The sequence below is a fragment of the Thunnus maccoyii genome, chromosome 15 (assembly GCF_910596095.1).
Source record: "Thunnus maccoyii chromosome 15, fThuMac1.1, whole genome shotgun sequence".
NCBI lineage: Eukaryota > Metazoa > Chordata > Actinopteri > Scombriformes > Scombridae > Thunnus > Thunnus maccoyii.
The window spans coordinates 17,897,098-17,918,170 of record NC_056547.1 but is presented as its reverse complement, the minus strand read 5'-3'; the positions used below and the strand labels follow the sequence as shown (position 1 = coordinate 17,918,170).

Below are 21,073 nucleotides of genomic sequence, written 5' to 3'. Positions count from 1 at the left end.
AGTGCCCCGTGCTACCGCCACCACGGAAACGGTGTTACTCACCGGCGGAGAGGGTGGATGGTCGCGGATTTCGGCCCCAGTTTCTCTCTCTCTCTTGACACCCCAGGCTTTCACTCCGACAACATGGCGGCTCGGCGGAGGAGCAGGCAAGAGCGCTGCATGACGGGAAGGGATGAGAGGGAGCGTGCGGTTCATTGCGCCAACCGGGAGGGGAGGGAACTCACACCGGACCGGTGCTTTGTGGATATGTGTGTGCGTGTGTGTGTGTAGAGTCTGTATTAGTATTGTCTGGTGTATTCATACTTCATTTGCTTTTGACCTCATTCACATTATTTGTCCACAGAAGAAAATATTACCTCGGTAGACGTTGGCTGTACGTCCGTTTGCGTAATGGGCACGAGGGCGCCACTAAAAAAACTACAAAACTACAAAAAAAAAAAAAAAAAAAACACTACAAAAAAACATATCCTACAAAATTTAATAAGATGGACTACAAATATCATGATAAAATATATTTTTAACGAGGGAGATAGTTACGACGGAGTATTAGGGCCACACTGAGAGGAAAAACAGATATTTCGAGAATAAAGTCGTAATATTACGAGAATAAAATAGTAATTTTACGACAAAAAGTCGTAATTTTATGAGAATAAACTGTTATTACGAGAAAAATGTAATAGCCTATTTTGAGCGTCTTGTGAAGTTATACATTTGGTATCACACATAACGAAATACTTAATCTTTTGGCACATCAGCACCAGATCATTATGAGTATCAGGACTTGCAAATGACTTTGTCTATTTCGAAGAGGGAACCACACAGACATGGAAGATATTGCCTCTTTTTGTGGAAGAGGAGATGGCTGGAAGTGGTCCACTGCACTGTTACATCGGATATTACGACTTTTGCCTCGTAAAATTCTGACTATATCCTTATAATCTCAAATATATATATATATATTCCCTCAGTGTGGCTCTAATACTCCGTGGAGATAGCAGATAGAGGTGTTTACAGTGTTAAAAAACGGTTACATAGGCTATAATAGATATAGATATGGACTGTACACAATGGGTCTCTATGGTAACAGGGGTGCCTCGCAGCCATGGCAACGTGCTGCGCCGCACGGCCAGCCAGTGTGTGGCTGGCTGGACGCTCCGTTACACCTCCGGAATCCAAGTGGACGATGTGAAAAGGGGAGCGTGTGGCCCAAATAAACACAAATACATCCCAGCCAGTGGGTCTCTGGAGATGTGCCAGTGGCGACCCCGGCCGGGGCTCCAGACACCGGAGAGGAGACCGTACCAAACCGGTGTGAGGATGACGTAATGCAGATACATTATGGCTGCTCAAAATGCTTACTTTTCCGTCTGAATTTCGGTCTTTATAGGTTATGTCTCGCTAAAATAATAAAATCATACATAAACCTTTCACAGGATCATTTTCATACGTACATAAACTATAAATCTAATTAGAAATTCAACGTGCGCGTTGCTCTTTGGAGAAATTTATGGTAATTAGATGGAAATGTTTAAGATAGGAGCATGCATGCTACAGTCTTACTAAAAAAACAAAGGGAGAGATTCTTCTTCATATCAGAGCCAATAAGCTATTTTTAAAGGGGGTTTTTGCTTTTAAAAAATGACATATCTATGATATATGAGGGATATTTTCCTATTGGTCAATTCAGATGTGTTTTTTAGATGTGCTGACAGATAAATGTGCTCAAAACTAATTAGAACTAATTGCGCTTTAATTGCTTATGAGTCATACAGTCACTAACATATAATGAGCTATACCATATTAAAAACATATGTTATTTCTTCTTAATAAATAAAATTTACTGAAATGAAATGGTCAGTGAACTCACTATTTAACACTGCAGACATTCAGTTTTGAACATCATACTGCTATTTTTGTAATAGTGGACTGTCTTTCTATCAAACGCATCATATTATTTTGATAAATCAAAACCTCATTGTACAATATCAGCTCACCAGGGTGCATATTTGTATAATCTTCCAAACTAATCTGGCAAAAATGTAATTCTGTGTCCCCTAATCCCGATATTAATATAATGTAATCATAGCTAGGAATGAAAGCACTCAACTTATTAAACCTGTGGCCACTCTCAGCGAGAGACAAGTATGCTTACAGATGAGAACAGAAGTCATATTTAATGTAGAAAGTGTATTTTTATTATTTCAAACTTCACCTTACACCCAATAAGGTATTCACCTCATACCTGTCTCCCTCTTTCCCTCTGCTTCATCTCACTAGTGAGAAAAGGTGATTGATAGAATTAGCTGCAGATGGGTTAAAAGAGGGCAGCATCAGGATATCCGAGAGAGAGAACAAGAGAAACATGTATGAAGAAAAGCTTTACCCCTCTCCCCCCCCCCCCAGCCCCACCCATCCCCTAATGCAATCCTCCTTTTTTCTAAATGGAACCAACAAAACAATCATTGGCTGGTTATTTACATGCACAGTATTCCCACTGCTCCGCCCCCCCACCCCCAACCCCACCCCTATCCCCCCCCCACCCCCATAGACACACTAATGCCTGATCCCAAAGCCATCTGCATCCCTAATCAACAGCATTACATGTAGGATCACTTCGTTTTCCTGAAAATAAAATGTCTCGGCACTGGACATTTGACTTGATTTTTGCTGTAATCCTGAACTTGTGTGGTGATATCCTACATGTTTCTTATTGACAAATAAATCCCATGATAAGACCAAAAAATACCAATAAATTGATCCAAAAACAATTTTAAAAAACACATTTGCTGATGTTGCTGTAAATAACTCACTAGTGCACCGAATCAGCAGCTGAAAAAACTCTCCAACAAATGCACTATTTATTGTCTAAAATCTACAGCGCATAGTTGTTTTAGGAAATTATTTAGCCTTTTTTAAAAAAAAAAAAAAAAAAAAGAAGTTTATCTCTGTGACACCTCTCCAGGAACAAATGATCTTGGGGCGGAGAGTCACAGACAAGCTGAGGACAGTTTACAGATGAATGCTTTCTTAGTTTTGGTTTTTCATGGGATTTTTTCTTTTTTTTTGACAATGACAGAAAACATAATATATTGCCAGCCTGATCCTTTAAGCAGTTCCTCCTTTCTGCTCCAGCAACTGCTTTATTACCTCAGCAGATCAGCGCTTTAAGTTACAAAGCTTGAATGTCAAAAGTGGGTTTAACTGCACCAGAAAAGAGGGAAAGATGGCTTTGGGAACGGGAATCGTTAAGACTGCTCTAGTTTGACATCACCACATTCTAAAACGACAACAGGTACGAGCCGTGCCTCTTTTTATTATGTGACCCCACCCACATTCCCACCCCCACACACACACACACACACACACACACTCACACATTCACACACACACACATATAAGCACCCTCCCCAAAAAAATTCACAGGGGCACCAAGTGGTAACAGTCCAGGGTGCAACCATAAAGCACCAGCTAGTCCTGTGAAGTTACACAGTCACACACACACATATTACACACATACACACACACACACACACTTGTGGGAGTGTTGAGAGCTGGCAGTTTAGTGAAGTGTGTCTTCGGTGATTTTGACAGAGGTGTCCCCAGCTCTTATTCTTTGTATTTCTCCTGTCCGTCCCCTTCTCGTTGATCGTATCGCACCACCTGGTATGCTGGTTCTTCCCTGAGCTCTGTACATTCTATTCAGGGCTGTATTTCTCCTTCTCAGACACAAGCGCACACACACACACACACACACACACAGACGTCTCTCTCTCTCCCTCTGGGTGGGGTTAAGTCCATTCCTCGGGTAAACTGTGACACACAGAGTGAGTGTAATCAGGGCGACCGCTGCGTTCCATCCACAGTGACACTGTCAGGGTTTTGAGCCTGAAGGGGGCGCTACCAACAGTTAACCAGCCCTGGGGTGCAGAGACGGGTTGAGGGGGGTAAGAGCAAAGGAATCACACAGTCAGACATCAGTTATAGCGGACTTTGACATAATTGCATGAAAGGAAATGTTACACATGTTCAGTCTAGTCATCCTGAGGAAAGGTTGCATTACAAACTGGAGGTGTTTGGTGTGAAAGAGGGCATTTAGGAGGCAGGGGGGTCTAAATAAAGATGCTACTGAGTTAAATAAGGGAAGCGTTTCTGAAGCTTGACCCATAATGGGGACTAAAAGTAGAGCTTTGATCTTGACCTTTTTTTTTCTTTTTTTTTTTAAATCTGTCTCATGTTAGTCTGCCAGCTTTATGGCAGCGTGACACTACATCACTGGAGTGCCCCTTGAAAGACAAATGTTCACCAATAAGATCAAAAAGAAGAAGGAGAACAAAGCAGAGAAACATTGGAGACTGTTATATATTTGTAACTCACGTGTAGAGAGGCTGCAGTTGCAGATGAGAGGACTTCTGAGGAGGCTGGTAGCCGTAAGAGTCGAAGCCACCAATGAAATCAACTTCAAAAGGAGAGAGAAAGAAAAGGATGACATCATTCCACTTTCTCTTAAATTAGATTTTTTTAACCATGTGTTGTATTTCAAGATTATATTCTGTTTTGATATGAAAATCTATTAAGGCATCAGATTGTATCACAATGCTTTTATATAAGACTGTAAATCCATCGTGACATCAGAATCTGTATAGATGCACCAATACATCATCTGTCCCACTATCTGTATGTCACTGATACACTGTTCTAATCTTTCTCCATTGATTCAGAGGAACGCACTTATGTGGCGTCAGCTGATAAGGAAAATAATCCCTGATTTTCAGCATCAGAATAAATATAGACCACAGGTTAGACTTCTGTTGATGAAGATAACAGCGTTTTCTTTTCTCCAAAGGCAAAATCTATGATACTCCTTTGATGTTGTATTGCTACAATTCTTTCACGTTGAAATTTAAACTAAGACATGAACAAGGTAGAAAATCACCATGATTTTCTTTAATTTACAACATGTTATACATGTAACCCAATAAACTGCTGCAGGTATTAACTAGAGTTAGACAGATTATTGCTGATATATTGGTATCAGTGTATATGTCGGCCCATAAATAGCAAGAAACTGCAGAACAGGAATGCTAAAGAAACCTAACAACAGATCTGCCATAAATTCTACTAAACTTTCAGTTTTTGTTGACACTGTCAGAAAGGTGATAATTCTCCTTTATGTTTATTATTGAGGTTATAGTGGGTGGTGGTTTACTGGAGTGCATTATATTGAAAAGTGTTCCTAATATTTTGTCCACACCATTAATACATCCGTTACATGAGGGGGGCAAAATATTAGGAACACTTTACAACCATCCACTATGATAATCATAATCATAATCATAAACATAAAGTAGAATTATCATGTTTCTGACAATGTCAACAAAAACTGAAAACGTACAAGCTTCTTAAAAGTAGAATAAATGGCAGATCTGTTGTATTGGATTAAATTAGATTGCACAGGTGTCCCTAATTAAGTGCTCAGTGAGTTGGTCATGATTCTTTAAAAAAAACAAATTTAAGGGATGTTTGACTAAAATATTGTTTATGTTATGTTTTTATCTAAAAAAGTAGTATAAGCTGATACATCATTACAGGATTTTTTAAACTCTCAAATATCAATATTGTGATCAGCCTCAAAAATCCCGTAATAGTCAGGCTGTAGTAATAATGCATCACCTCGTGTGTGTCAGTATTATTTCACCATTACCACTATGTTATGACATAGCATACAGTTAAGACTTCATTATGGCACAGCATGCCTTTCCTTTTCCAGGAAATCAGGCTTATGATGTCATATTTCAACTACAGGATGTAATTTCCTTTGCTGAGTGAGAGTTAAACACACACAAGGGGCACATGAGGAGAAGCATCACTCAGACCCACAGATGGCACACACAAGCCAACAGACAAGCACTAGCCGGCAGACAGCCGGACACCCTGATGGTGGGAATACTCCCGCAGACATCTCTAATACTCCCTACAGATGGAGCGCTCACATCACCCAGAGGGAATCCTCTGCCGTGATATCACTCAGCGTGACTCAGGCAGAGAAAACGATGAACTTACAGCACTCGCATTCAAAGCCATGGATCGCTGACACAAAAGCCCTCGTGACAGTTTGACACAAGTAAACCTAATCGGCTGAACAAGGCGCTCAGAGAGGATAAAAACGACTTGAGGAGAAGACAAAAGAACTCACAGCTGTCCTCGTCATCCTGGAAGACTTTGCTCACGTAGCAGGCGTATACGAAGCCAAAGAGCTGTTAGAGAAGAGATGAGATGGTGACTTTTGTTGCATAGACTAAGTCAAGGCTGTCCAGTGTTTGATATAAAGTGGATGGAGGATGAGGATCTATAATAGCTTTATAATATCGAGTTATGTGTTTGTGGTGTACTAAAGCCAAATGAATGAAACAGGAGCACAGTGTGTGATTAAATGTGTGAGTGTGTGTATGAGGGGATCTGCCAAAAACTGTTCAAGATACGTACAGCCAATAGGACCTGAATGGCTGAGCTCAACACCTCGATGTACTGGTAGTCAAGGAGACACCCGGAGACAGTGATGACATGGTGGTCGTCAGGGGCCATGTGAGAGTCTAGCACTGGCGTTACCAGGCAACCGGGACCATGCTCCATCCACCACGAACGATGAAGGGAAGTGTTGAACGTCATGAGAAAGTCCCTGTCCTGAACACATATACACAAACATACACAGTTTCTGTGTTTATGTAGTAGGGATGCAACCAACTTTTATTCTCATTATTAATTCCTCTGTGAAACATGTTAACGATTAATCATTTAATTGTGCCCAACGTGATGTCAATTTACAATGATTATGAAAACAGAGAAAAGCAGCAAATCCTCACATTTGAGAGGCTGGTAACAGATTGTTAGACATTGTTGCTTGATACATGACCAGTTGTTCCCAACCTAAGGGTGGGGACCCCTAACAGGGGAAATGTGAGGGGTCGCAATATGGTTAAAATGATAAGATGGCATTAAAAAAATAAATAAATAAAAAATTCAAAATTTGGTTTATTCTTCAGACTTTCTTCAAATCTTTACTTACTGGATACGTTTACATATTTAGGCCTCTAAAAAGTATTAAAATAAAACAACTGAAGAAGAAATATTCACTCTTAGGGTAAACTGGTAAAAGCCTGTAGATACTGATGAGGAGACTGTGATGAAGAGTTGCAAATAGACACTGCTTTGTTTAAGGGGTCATAAGCCGAAAAGGTTGGGAACCAGTGACTAAAACTGATAATTATCAAAGTCATTAATTGATTAATAAACTAATAGTTTCAGCATTGAAGAAGATACTGTTTTGAATCAGAGCAAATATATATAAACACACAGAACGTACCTGAGACAGGTTTCCAACCTCCAGGTAGAAACAGATGATGAAGGAGTTCCAACCCACCCAAAGGACCAGCCATACTGCATACTGCAACAGACAGACGTCAGTGTTGATTTAAAAGTAACTACACACACACACACACACACACACACACACACATATATATATACATAGTATATGTTCTCTATCAGTCTCAAGCAAAACTGTAACAACAGTAGAGAATGACGGATTAACTCACAAAGATGAGGTATCTGAAGCGGAACTGCACGGTGCCGAACATGCCCAGGATGACAGCCATAATGTGCAGGAAGTTGGCCAGGATGGGAGCCCACTGGTAGCCTAGAAAATCAAACACCTGTCTCTGGAGGGCTGCCACCTATGGGACAGTGAGAGGGGGGTCACACACAAACACACACACATCAGAATAAGGACAAACACACACAAATACACCCAAATACAACAACAACACACACAAGCAATCAAGGCTTCACACGAACCAAACATACACACACACACACACACACAGACACAGACACAGACAGTGACAGGGACACACATACACAGGTCTGCCGCAGTTGTTTCCATGGTAACTGCCTGGAGCACCAGCCAGTCCAGTGACTGTATAAGAGGAGCACCCCCCAAAAGCTCCCCCAAACTAATGAGAATCTATGGGCCGGATCCCCCTGCCACACAACAACTCATCGGTCCTGCAAACAATAGCCTGGACAACAAGCTCTGACACTGCTGCCGCCTGCATCATACTCACTACAGGAACAGCTGATACAGTCTCATATTACACTCTTATTACATTTTAGAGCAACAGTCTCAAGCTATTTGTAGACACAAGGAACAGCTAACTTTAACTTGAGAATGGAGACCAGATGGTGAACATTGTCCCTCTTGTGCTTAACATTCACATGGTTTAGCCAGAATGGGTATCTCACCCCTCTCTCTCTCTCTCTCTCTCGCTCGCTCTCTCTCTCTCTCTCTCTCTCTCTCTACAGACCACCCTGACACCAAAGAGCCCCCCTGCCCTGCTCCCTCTGCTTCAAAGACACACAAACACACACACACCCTTGCCTGTAATGTGGCATGGCACCCCAGCAGCTGCAGCTCAAAGCTTTTTTAGGGTGACTGTACGGAGAGGCTGGACAAAAATGTCTGATTACAATGTGCGGGTCTGTAATTATATCTTCATGCTGAGTGAGGAGAGAGAGGCAGCTTTGGTCGTGCACACACAAAACACACAAACACACATATACACTCACCAACTGCAATGAGCATATCACCAGCAGCGTGCATCTTCCGTCGCACTTCCCCATCTTGGAGGGCTCAGGTCGCGGCTTGGAGCCGCGGAGGCTCCGGGGGAATGACGGGTCCCCGGTCAGATCCAGACTGCCTGGCCGTCTCAGCTCACACCATTCCCGGATGAATCGACCTGCCCAAGGCCGCCGCCTCCTCCTGAAACGCTGGTCTGGCGCTTCCACTCACAGTGGGTGACCCATCTTGGCCGCTGGTTTTTGTCGGTAAATACCAATAACGGGTGTGTTTTTGAGGAAGAGGAGAGGAAGAGGAGGAGGAGGAGGAGGAGAAGGAGGAGGAGAAGGAGGAGGAGGAGGAGGAGGAGGGGGCGTCCACTTCACACCGGCCTGCTGCGGTCCGACCACCACCGACAACCGATTCACCTCGGCCACACCTTCCGGAGAGGGGACACACAAAGGCACAAAGAGAGACGGAAGGCTGTCATAATCCGCCCGAGGCTACAGACAGAAATGAACATCATATGATACCGGATCACACGGGGGCGGCGGGGAGGAGGGGGCCGACCCCGCAGTGTTACTACGGCTAACGTTGGGCTACTTGCAATCCGCTACGGACACAAAGCAGCCCGTTGTGACTCACGGTTTTCTAGGAGCGGAAGAGTACTCGTCCACCACCACTTCCACCACTGCCTCCACCACCACAACCTCCCCCTGTCGTCCCGATCTTCTTCTCCTCGAGCTGTTCGGGGAAAAGAAGTCAAGTTAACGGGCAGATCTGCTCACCGGTACCGGAGGAATGGGCTCCTTCGCTCCGTCTCGCAGCAGTCTTTTGTCAACAATCGGTGCCGGGGCGTGCGCAGGAGGAGCCGGGGGGAGAGAGAGGGAGAGGGAGAGAGAGAGAGAGAGAGAGAGGAGGGGGGGGGGGCTCTCAGTCACCGCGACCCCCTCGAGGAGGAGCTGCATGGATTCTGCAGACCCGCGTGCGTGCTTTTCATGCGTGCGCGCGGCCGATCGGCAGCCCCGGGAAAAAGGGAGCACAAAAGGAACGGGGGGCTCGCGGTGGTGGTGAAAGAGGAGGAGGAGGTGGCTCAGACAGCCGAAAATAATAAAGTCTGCTCCGCTCCCTACCTCCACGAGAGCGAGAGCGAGAGAGAGAGAGAGAGAGAGAGAGAGAGAGAGAGAGAGAGAGAGAGAGAGAGAGAGAGAGAGAGAGAGGATACAGGCCGGGAAGAGAGCAGCTCTGGCCCGCGGTGCTGCTCTCTTCTCTGCCTGCGGTTATTCAGAGCAGGACGGGGGTGGTGGGGGAGACACAATTAACAGGCCTGTTTAATCCCATCTACTCACCATCAGCAATAAAGTGAGCCTTAGATAAACTACTTGGAAAGGAACATAATGCACGCCTTGTTGTTTATCGCGAGGCCAGTGACAATCAATGGAAAACAAACCATTTAATATCCAGTTCACTACAATCTCTGCCGACGATTTTTCCTCGTGTCCCAAATATAAAGTGAGTTAACAGAACTGTGCTTTTAATAATAAAGTGCTACAATATTTTTATGCAGTGTCTCCATACAGTGCATAACTCAAGAAATATCTAGTTGCAATAGATAAAATGACCCAAAATGAGTAGAAAGAAACTTAGTATAGCTCCAGTCACATGCCAGTAACTCCATGTAGTGCTAATTAAACTGACCTGATTCATAGATCACTATAGATAGACTAATCCAGAGGTTGAAAAAGCTCAGCCCTGCATGGAAATGACAGTATTTCTGGAAGGAGAAAAAAAATCTATTAAAAGCCTTCATTCGTTTTTAAAGAAATATAAGCAGACATATGAGCAGTAAAAGTGTCCAAAGTAGTTGCAGACACTTTTTTGGGCCCCTTTCAGTGTTGAATCTTCATTTCAGTTCAGTTCTTTTTTTATTGTCACACATAAGGAAATCATTTTGCAGCAAAGCAAATGAAAAACCAATAAAAACACAGTGAAACAACACATGACATTAAAAGTATGTTAATTATACTCTGTACAGAATAAAGTAAAAAAGTTTATTTTAAAACTGCAGCAAAGGCAAATAAGATGAAGTCCTAGTCTGTGTGGGGAATCAATAGGTATATCTGAATATATTTTTTAGAATAAGTATATGTGAAGTGCATTTATTGCACATGGAATATTGATCTGGAAGAGGAATCCCTCTTCTGTTGCTCTTCCTGAGATTTCTTAGTGATCTGAATCGAGAGTGTGAGGACAGAGGATGTTGTATTGCTTTATAGATTGTAAAGCCCCCTGAGGCAAATTTGTGATATTGGGATATACAAATAAAATTAACTTGACTTGACTTAAGCCTGTATCTCTGACCAGAGGGGGGGCGACTGTCAGATTCATTCAAGAGAAGACAGTCTGGAAGTGGATTTTGCTTTCCAAGTGATTTGTTACCAGAAAATGTGCAACGAGGAAGGACGCTGCTCATCAAAGATGTTCTCACTACCTTGATAATGTTGTCTAATTGATTTCTGTTGCACAAATACAAGTGTCTGTCAATACTAGCACTGTCAAAAAGATGTAGTGGAGTAGAAGGAACAATAATTTCCATTTTAAAGTGGTAGAGGATGGACGGTGTAAAATGATCTGGGCATAAACAGGCCACGCTGTTTAATAGCTGGTCTGTTTTTACTCAAGTTTGGAGGATAAAAACAAAAACAGGTTACATGTAAACCAACTGTGGACACAAAAAAGCATCAAAATGACAGAAGGATTTGACACATTCTTTTTACAGAATACTAAAGTTTATTAAAAAGGAACAAATCAGCATAAAAAAACAAATCAATTTGTAGGTTTTGTTGCGACTGAGTATCACAGACTTCAAACACACGTCCTGAGGTTGTTCTGTGACAAGCTGAAGCAAATTACAGAGACTCCTGACCCGCTCTCAAACACCACGCATCCACTTCCAAAGGCAGGACGCTCGCTTGCAGGACACACAAACATACTCACAAACACACACACACACATCCAAGAGTACACACACATCCTACTGAATTTCACCCATGTAGAGCCGTTTATCACTGGCACCAGACAGCACTGTTCAAGGAGACAAACAAAAAAACATGATTAAACTATGATTGTTAGTCAAGATCAACTAAAAAAGTTACAATAATGTCAAATAAAACCAAAAATAGGATATGTATTAAAACCTCTTCCCTACACATCCCCTACTCTCCTCTCAGGTTAGCTTTTCCTTGTGTTCTTTATATCTTAAAAAAAACAAACCCGTTCCTCGAGTCTTCAAATATCTCTCTTCCATTCTTCTAACATGTATAACAGCATGTAATCTGAGACTAAAGCAGTGGTGCCGCTCACCTATTGGCTCCTCTGGGTGAAAGGCCACTTCGTTAACAGAGCCGGCGTGGCCCGGCAGCTTGTACAGGATCCTGCGGGATGTGGTGTCCCAAATATACACAAATCTAAAGAGACCAAACAGTAAATGGTTAGTATGACTCCTGATGCAAAGCTGAGACACATGAAACAGAATGATTATTGTATTTATTGTATTTTTTTGTTGTTGTAAGTTATACTGTTGTTTGTGGTTTACAGATGTTAATGGTTCTGTTTCAGAAAGAAGAAAACTTAATTCTAAGCCATCCTAATCACATTTACATTTGTAATAATGCAAGCTGATAAAAATCTAACCCTCAACTGTACTGAACATCATCACACAGGGAGGATTAAAAGAAAAAAACTTGTCAAAAAACATTGTTTATTTAACATTTATGTTTTTAGTTGCCTTTAATGGACACCATTTCACCCACAGAATCACTTCATTTTTGACAGCAGAGATTACAGATTAAAAATTGGAAAAATGAAATTAAGGACCAGTGTGTAAGATTAAGTGGCATCTAGTGGTGAGCTTCCAGATTGCAACCAACTGAATACCCCTTCCAAGCATGTAGGAGAACCTATGGTGACCGCAAAACTCACAAAAAAACAAAACAAAACAAAACAAAACACAAAAGCCCTCTCTAGAGTCAGTGTTTGGTTTGGTTGTTTGTGGGCTACTGTAGAAACATGGCGGTGCAACATGGCGGGCTCAATGGAAGGGGATCCGCTCCCAAGGGGCAACCTGCAGGTCTGAAAAATGAAGCCAACACCGAAGTGCCGAAAACTTTCCCGAATGGCCACTTGAGGCTCCAAAAGCCAGTCAATCCCTATAGAGGCCCATGTTAAAATGGCTAATCTGACAGCAGAAATAAACATGTTTACAGCCTGGTACAAAAATTGGTTTTGGTCTCCGTAACTAATTTATCCATTAATGACACCTGTACAGGGGGTGAATTTTTATATAAGTCACCCATTTAAATTTTATCAAGGCTTAAAGCTATGCATAATTAAGGGCATGGCTAATTTGAGTGACAGGTAGGTGCTGTCACAGGCAAGTTGCTTCCACGGCAACAACATTGATTAGGTAATGTAACCATGGTTTAACCCCAGATTCACAGAGTATAGATGTAGCCGTAACCGTCGCTATTCCAGTGTGTTTTCAGTTCATGAAAGTTAATTCTAACATTTTGGTCGCCAAAAATGTCTTGTTCAGTGTTTGGTTGTACTAAAAGACCCTCTAAGGAGTCTGATGTTCAGTTTTTCCAGTTAGTACATTTTGTGTTAATGGTTTTAAGCCAGTTTTTCACTAGTGAAAATTAGCATTAGCATTATCACAGTTAACCATAGACTGTAAATGCACCGTGCTAACCAAGCTAGCGTTAGGGTCAGCTCCACCCTCTCGTCCAAATATGGTCACTTCTGGCTCCAAAAATCAAAGATGGTGATGGTCAGATGTAAACTTGAGGCTTCAAAGCAGGAGTTCACAAACCAGCGGGTGACGTCACGGTGACCACATTCATTATCTTTTACAGTCTATGCCTGCTCCCTATGTAGATATAAAGGGCTCATTCTAAGGTAACAAAAACACAACAATTCTTATTTTCAAGTGATTATACACTAATTAAAACATAATTATGAAAATTATATTATTTTTCTGCCAACTCCATTCTGCTTGATGCCTCTAAATTCTACACACTGCACCTTTAATAGTAGGTGTTGGTCAATATGGAAGAAACCAAGTTACAAGGACACAAGTATGCACGCTGTTCATGGGAGCTGTAGTTTTTTTTATATGCTAACAAATAGCACTGCAACGATTAGTCGAGTAATCGATTAGTTGATCGACAGAAAATTAATCTGTAACTTTTGATAATTGAATAATCCTTTTAGTCATTTATCAAGCAGAAATGCCAAACATTTGCTGGTTGCAGCCTCCTAGAGGTGAAGATTTGATGCCTTTCTGTGTCATACATGACAGTAAACTAAATATCTTTGGATTTTTGACTGTTGATGAGACAAAACAAGACATTTGAACACGTTACCATGGGCTATAAGAAATTATAATGGGCGATTTTTACAATTATGTGACATTTTATAGACAAAACGATGAATTGAGAAAATAATCTACAGATTAATCGATAATGAAAATAATTGTTAGTCGCAGTCCTACTATCAAATTGTTTAACTTAATCACTGAGGTTTCTTCCTCCAATACATCTACTCCTAGATAAACCAATGAATATGGAGAGTAAACCTCAGAACAGGGTTCACTTTTTCAGAAAGACTCATGAAGGATTTGTTCAGTAGGGCTCTGCATTGAGTTACAGATGCTAGTAGAACTGCAGCTAGCCCGGAGGTTACATCCAGACTTCAGCTCTCAGATAATAATTATGCACCAGATAATGAAGCACGCCTCGGTCTGTAGCTAATGTGAGAAAACAAAATGTGCATTTGATGTTTGTGTGTTTGCTTCTCACCTGTCAGCCGAGCCTGCAGCTATCTTACTGCCGTCATTAGACCAGGAGCACCTCAGCAAATTCTGAAAGACAGGAGCAGATGTTCGACACAGCGTTAGCAACATGACACAACTATTTCTACATGTGAGCCACTATTTCCATAATGAGATGAAAGATGAGCATGTCTTTACTAGAAAGGACCGCAGTGAGTGATGGGAAAGGCCAGAGAAGATGAAAGGAGATGTCACGCAACCGCGGTCAACAACATGTGTAAACACTGCCAGCAGGACTGCAGCTGTTAGTCACTTATGTACAAAGTTGTGGAGCGTATCAGAGATTTTCCACAGGATGAAAGTATTAAATGTCAGAAAGTGACATGTTTTGATACCTTTGGGAAAAAATTAGGGTTGAACTCTCTTTGTTGCTCTTTGCTGTATTTCCTCGAATATATATACAATCTGTTACTCTGAATGTTCTCAACAGTGGAAAGAGTATCAGTACTGTAAGTGGAAGTATACTGCTGCATGTGCCCTTGACCACAAACAGGGTCAGAGAGTTATTATTGTTACCTTTTCAAAGTTGTGAACGTTGCCCTGGAAAATCTTCACACATCTCTCCTTGGGTGCAAATGGTCGAACATCCCAAATCCGCACTACACAGAGATGCAAACAAAAGTCAAACACAGAACGCATAAAATCCATTGTTATTATCTAAAAAAAACTGACTTCTTGCACACACACACACACACACACACACACACACACACACACACACACATTACCTGTGTTGTCCATGGAGTTGGAAAGAAGATAAGATCCCTCAGAGCTCAGGCTGAGTCCGGTTACTGAGTCGCTATGTCCGTGCATACTGTAGATCAGCTTATTCTGCCTCAGGTCCCACACCTGCACAACATACAACACTGTCTTACAAAAAGGATGACATACAGTCATTCTCAGGTCTGTATCTATATCCAGAGGCCAAGAACCATCTGTCCTTTTTAGTTTGGAGCCATGGGGGAAAAGAAAAAGGAGAAAGTGATGTTCTTACAGAAAATGTACACAATATAACACAAAAACAACTGCTACACAATCGCAAAGGAGCAGCAGAGTTTCTAATTTTAAGTAGGTACCAGAAAGAAGCGCATAAAACACAAGTGTGATCCTTGAACATTGTTATAAAAAATGCAAGAGAAAAAGAAGCAATGAATTTGCTGTTTTATGTGTAAGTGCTTTGTAGCACCTGAGAGAGGCAGGTTCACGGCTTGCTGAAAATGAGATGAATACTGTACAAGCACCTTTAAGCACCTTGTTTTGTTCATGCCCAAATGAAAAATGAAGTGTGTTTCACCTGCTACAGATATTAGTCTGCAGCTTTATAGTGACCCCATCCTACATGACTGAACTCATCCCTTTCAACAGAAGTTTGAGTTGAGCCACAAAAGCAGAATATTGCAATGTAAATACTTTGTTTTTGTTGCCATGACAGCGACTGCTTACCTTGTGAGGCAGCTGGATTCGCGAGATTACAACATCACATGAGAATCCATCTCATCAGGCTTCAAGTTATGCGTTTGTGTCTTGCATTGTGAATCCAGCTGCCTCGCAAGGTAAGACGGTGATAGACAGTGATGGACAGGTGGTTCATCCAATTACCTGTCGAGTATTTTTTAAAGGTGCCGGCCCTTTTTCCAAACAGTTTCCATGGATGACTTCTCAGATGGTTCTGTGTAACAAACCATCTGGCGCATCAGGTTAAGCAACTACAGGAAACTGCAGGCAATCTGTCACGAAAGCCCCCGGCACTGTGGCACTGTTAGTTATTATCTAATCTGTCTTTAATTTTATTGTCCTACTTTGACTCCTCAGCTCACCCAAGCTCATCAGTTGGGTACAAATACTCCTGATGTTTTATCTAAACCATAGATATTTAAGACTGGCCATGAATGTATTTTCATCTTGAACGTGAACGCATGTCTCTACTCTCAAATGACTGCTTAGTGATTATATACTAATAATATTGTTATGCTATTAGGTACAAAAGGTAAAAAGGTAAAAAGCACCAAAAGGTTATAGTATAGCATATATTCAACAAAAAAGGCTGACTGTGTATATTAATGCTGATCATTTTAAGTAAATATTTACTGTTGCAGAGTAAAATATGAATCAGATAGAGTGTATGTTAAAGATCTCATTGTAACGGGCTGAGATAAGATCCATAATATACAGCAGGCCTTCCATGATCAATATTTGACATCATTTGCAGATACATCAACATTTTAAGACATCAACAACAGGTGTCAATGACCAACTTCATTCTGCTCTTGTTTGTTTGTTCGGTGAATTTTAAACTCAAGTGCTTAAAAAAAAAAAAAAAAAGAAATTATTATTTTTAGTTAAACTACCCATAACATATGCAGCATTTAAAGTATGTATAAGTTTTACAGTTTTAAAAGTGAACTTTAATTACTCAATAAGAACATTCTTATAATCATTTTGAATGCACGTCATTTTTCAGATTTTCTGTGTCATTTCCAGGTTTCCTGTGTACGCTGAAGCTCGGTACCTTGATGTCGTTGTCGATGCCTCCGGACAGAATCTGATCACTGGTGTCGTTGAAGGTGACGGCCAGCACCTGATAGGTATTCTGGAAAGTGTGGATTGCCCCTTTCTTACGGACGTCCCACAGCTGCCGCAGAGACAAACACACACACACACACAAAACCATTATCAGACCAGTAAAGCTTTCACCACAACAATTAAACTGCAGCATCTGACACATGTTAGTGACAACGAACCACTCGTTTCCCAAAACAACATTCTTACTTGTGCCTACAGAGCAGTGAAAACCATGACGTGGGATAAAACCCCCACCACACGTCATGTAGAAAGCTCACCTTCACTGTCCCGTCATCGCTGCCAGTGCAGACCAGCTGGGGCCCTCGGCGGGCCGGGTAGCAGGTGTTAACGAAGGAGGTGTGGCCCTTCAGACGCTTGATCCTCTCACCCGTTTCACTGTCCCACACACCTACAGTCTTGTCTGTGCTTGCCGAGAACAGCACGCTGAAACATACAGTGAGGAACAGTTAGTAAGTTCTTTCTACACGTGTTCCTCAACAAAAAAATACATTGTGTTTATACTCAGTAGATTAATCCATGAATTCAGAAGTAGGAGGATGTTTGAGATGTCTCCTAGCAACTTAAGCAAATGGATCGACTGGAGAAACTAGCATGAACAGTCACATTTTGCTTGGTTTAGACCAATATGTCATTAGATAATTGATAATATTACTGATATCAAAATTCTAAGCTCCAGGATTCTGCATTTACTAATTAGTGAATTGTTTAATGTACAAAAAAAAACAGTAATTACACCATCATATCAAAAACAATCTCAGTTTGAATGGAAGGTGTATAGATTGCAATCATTACACAAACTGCCACTCCACATTGTATTCACTATTTTGAAAGAAAACTCATGACTCATATTTAAACATTACCAGATAAAAGTTGGATGGAGGGAATTTTGATTAGCGAGAAAATCAGGAAGAAACTGTTTTCAATGTCTGTTCACATTCAGTACAAACTAAATGACATCAGGTGTTTTTATCCAAAATATGTGTCTGAACTGTTTTAACTTTGTTTTTGTTTGTTCTCTCACATCTTGTGTGTTTATCAGTCTTGATTTTGTCAAATAAAGCTCTTTATTCATGGTGGAGTTTGGTCCAGCAGACTTAATTTTATCAGTGTTTTATTCATACCTGCCGTCTGTGTTGTAGTGCAGCTCCATCACGGCTCCACTATGACCCTTCAGAGTTGCATAATTTTCACAATCTCCGTACACATTCCACATCACTGCAGCAAAGGAACACAGCATACAACAGGTTATTGACCGTAACTGGGAGCATTAATACGTTTTCACAAAGATATGCAGGTTTGTCCGTCGTCTGCAGTAGTTTAATCGTAAGTGTTAATTACTTACATATGAGCCTGTCAAATCCTGAGGAGGCCAGAGTGGCTCCATTGGGGTGAAACTTGCAGCAGTAGACCTCGCCGTCATGGCCGGACATCAGCATGATGGGAGCCTGCAGGCTGGAAGTCCGTGGGGGACCCTACAGGAGACACGTCACATCATCAGGAGTCACATATAGTCAGTGAAACTGAGGTTAGTGCTGTGTGAACTGTACAGTACATAAAGGTTTTACACCAATAACAAGAAGACCATCATTTAGTATTAGAGCCTGATGGCCCGATATTAGTTTATCAATTTTATATCTGTATCTGCATATATGTAAACCAATAAGTAACAAAAAATTGTGGTACAGAAATGCCAAAGATATGTTTGAGGTTATTTAGAAACAGTGTTGTCTTTGTATAGTTTGTCCATGACAGAGCTCTGACAAGTTTATTCTCCAACTGTGAGATGTCCGGATTAGTTCATGTTTTTATCTTTAATAACCAGATTTAAGGGATGTTCATCAAAAATATTAGTTCATATTATGTGTTATTGTTAAAAAACAAATATCGATAATTTGTTGTAGGACTTTTCAACAATTAAATATCAATATAGGCCAGAAATAATCCAGTATCAGCTGGTCTATATTGAATATCAGTAGTGTTTTGTAATATCATCAGTTGTCCAGTTGATGTTCGTTACAGTGGACTGCTTGAAAATAAAAAGTCAAACGGGGCTTTTTGCTTTTTCAAGAATTGCAGAAATCATTCTGGTAGAAATCTGACTTGGAAAATGATGTTAATAGTCGAGGACAAAAACCCACCAGGCAATTACCACGATACACTTTCATAACTCATGAAGAGACGCTCTGTTGTCAGTTTAATACACCTAGATAAACTAATGCGGTCTTACACAAGCCTCCAATAAATCTTACCTTCAATGTACCCAAGAGGTGTTTCTACTATTTTGTGTATTAAAAACTAATCTCAGTATAGCGCAATACAATCTATCGCACCAAAATGACCATAAGGTTGAATCAGTGCCGCTTGACAACAGTGTCAACGCAAAATGAATATTATAACCTTCATGAAGGAAGGATTTGATGTATTAGACTGTATTATGTTTAAGTTAGGTGTACCTAATATACTCATGGCCGGGTCTCCATAACAAGTGGACTTTTTCAATATAATTACTGTTTCACAATATTTCTTTTGGTTTATATTCATAACTTTTTCAGGTGTTATAGAAATAATTGTGGGAGAAACCTGACTCGGTAAACAATGTGGTAAAACTAAAAAACTACCACAATATCAAACATTACATTTTAAGTATCAATCTATCCTAACTGTGCATTGCTAACGACGCTGTTAACATCAGCTGCATAACCGACAAGGCCCAACAGAGGATGTTCTTCCTGAGGCAGCTGCTGCAGGCAGTGTTGATCCAGTTCTACACTGCCATTGTTAAGTCCATCCTCACATCATCTATCACTGTTCAGCGCAGTGCAGCAACCAAACAGGACATTCAGAGGCTGCAGCACATCATTCGCTCAGCCGAGAAGATCATCGGCTGCAAACCCCCCCCCCCCACTGATCAGCTGCTCTCCTCAGGGGCCAAGCGGTGCGTAAGCAAGATCATCTCCAACCCATCCCACCCTGGACACAGACTCTTTGAACTTCTTTCCTCAGGAAAAAGACTGAGATCCATAAAAACCTCTACCAGCAGACACAGGAACAGAAAGCTGGTGTCCTACTAAATAGTTGAACTGTTCTGTTATCAAACTGGACTTTAAATCTCACAGGCCTTGTTTAATCCCTGCACTGGTAACTTACATATATTTAAATCAAACTGGACTTTACATTGAGCATTGCATTCAACCTCCACTGTTTATTTATTGCACACGTCACATTTATTTGTTGCTCTTGTCACCTTCATATGTTTCATACACTTCATTTCTTTGTCTAAAGCATACTTCCTTTGTACAGTCAATATTTCATTTCAAGTTATTCTATATTATTCAAACCTATTATTATTCCACTCTGTAAATAGGTTTTTAATTTCAAATTTAATTTTTAACATTACTATGTTTTACCTTTTTTACCTTACTTTATTACTTTACTTTTGTTCTATTTATTCTTCTATGTTGCATTTGTGGGACCAAACACATAGACACAATCTTTGTATGCTTGCATACTTGGCTAATTATGAGTCAATGTAATGTTATTTTCCTTTCCTGCCAATCGTTTTAGCTCTGCTGGTTAAGTTTATACATTTAAAAGTACTTTCTGGTCCTCTTGTGTGCATCTGGGAGCACTAAACTAAACATTCAGCTGTAAACTAAACATTCAGCTGTAAGTAACTCGTACGGATACTTTCGCCCTCTTAGTCTACGTACCGTGGCCACGAGCTGCTGGGACTGAGCCGCCGCCACCAGCTCCGTCCGCGGCCGCTTCATGGCGGCTGGAACCACCGCCATGTCCGCCGCTCTCTTCTTGGGTTCAATCATCCCGACTTACTCGACAACCAGCAGCCAAAGCGATTAATTATAATGGTTTAAGTTACAAACAAAAAATAAAAATGAATGGACGTCTTTCAGGGAGAAACGTCGAGTGAAGAGGGAGAACTGAGAAGGACTACTTCCGCCATCTATGAGACGTCTGATTGGTCGAGATTT

At 41.1% G+C, this 21,073-nt stretch overlaps 3 protein-coding genes across 5 annotated transcripts in view; all 3 read right to left on the bottom strand.

The window, feature by feature from the left end:
- Positions 1-215, bottom strand: part of pum1 (pumilio RNA-binding family member 1) — a 31,998-nt gene extending 31,783 nt beyond the window's left edge. The window contains exon 1 of one of the 2 annotated variants that reach the window (XM_042435206.1): positions 43-215. The gene's annotated coding sequence lies outside the window, so the exon portion shown is untranslated. The remainder of the gene's footprint in view (positions 1-42) is intronic. The other variant, XM_042435205.1, reaches the window with a different exon arrangement.
- Positions 216-2,926: 2,711 nt separating this feature from the next.
- On the bottom strand, positions 2,927-9,724 carry nkain1 (sodium/potassium transporting ATPase interacting 1). Of its 2 annotated transcripts, none has more exons than XM_042436726.1 (8): positions 9,400-9,724; positions 8,623-9,050; positions 7,593-7,730; positions 7,361-7,441; positions 6,484-6,681; positions 6,194-6,254; positions 4,375-4,456; positions 2,927-3,917 (listed from the first exon to the last, which is right to left on the bottom strand). In XM_042436726.1, exons 2-8 carry the CDS (start codon positions 8,674-8,676, stop codon positions 3,908-3,910), a joined length of 624 nt encoding a protein of 207 aa, XP_042292660.1. In that variant the 5' UTR covers positions 8,677-9,050; positions 9,400-9,724; the 3' UTR covers positions 2,927-3,907. The 2 variants fall into 2 exon arrangements, with proteins under 2 accessions (XP_042292660.1, XP_042292661.1); XM_042436727.1 differs by lacking the exon at positions 9,400-9,724 and adding an exon at positions 9,257-9,393.
- A 1,654-nt stretch (positions 9,725-11,378) lies between these two features.
- On the bottom strand, positions 11,379-21,020 carry snrnp40 (small nuclear ribonucleoprotein 40 (U5)). The gene is made up of 10 exons (XM_042436238.1): positions 20,795-21,020; positions 18,427-18,556; positions 18,206-18,299; positions 17,342-17,507; positions 17,011-17,133; positions 15,230-15,350; positions 15,018-15,100; positions 14,470-14,531; positions 11,975-12,078; positions 11,379-11,695 (listed from the first exon to the last, which is right to left on the bottom strand). Exons 1-10 carry the CDS (start codon positions 20,903-20,905, stop codon positions 11,646-11,648), a joined length of 1,044 nt encoding a protein of 347 aa, XP_042292172.1. The 5' UTR covers positions 20,906-21,020; the 3' UTR covers positions 11,379-11,645.
- Positions 21,021-21,073: the final 53 nt, after the last annotated feature.

What these genes read in the sequence shown, in the direction of transcription:
- nkain1 (XM_042436726.1), bottom strand. Translation starts at nt 8,676, where the DNA reads ATGGGGAAGTGCGACGGAAGATGCACGCTGCTGGTGATATGCTCATTG. An exon ending in CCATTCAGGTCCTATTGGCT is followed by an intron (nt 6,255 to 6,483) that starts GTACGTATCTTG and finishes CTTCTCTAACAG; the next exon opens with CTCTTTGGCTTCGTATACGC. An exon ending in CCAGGATGACGAGGACAGCT is followed by an intron (nt 4,457 to 6,193) that starts GTGAGTTCTTTT and finishes CTCCTTTTGAAG; the next exon opens with TTGATTTCATTGGTGGCTTC.
- snrnp40 (XM_042436238.1), bottom strand. Translation starts at nt 20,905, where the DNA reads ATGATTGAACCCAAGAAGAGAGCGGCGGACATGGCGGTGGTTCCAGCC. An exon ending in GCATCGACAACGACATCAAG is followed by an intron (nt 15,351 to 17,010) that starts GTACCGAGCTTC and finishes TATGTTGTGCAG; the next exon opens with GTGTGGGACCTGAGGCAGAA. An exon ending in CAACTCCATGGACAACACAG is followed by an intron (nt 15,101 to 15,229) that starts GTAATGTGTGTG and finishes ATCTCTGTGTAG; the next exon opens with TGCGGATTTGGGATGTTCGA.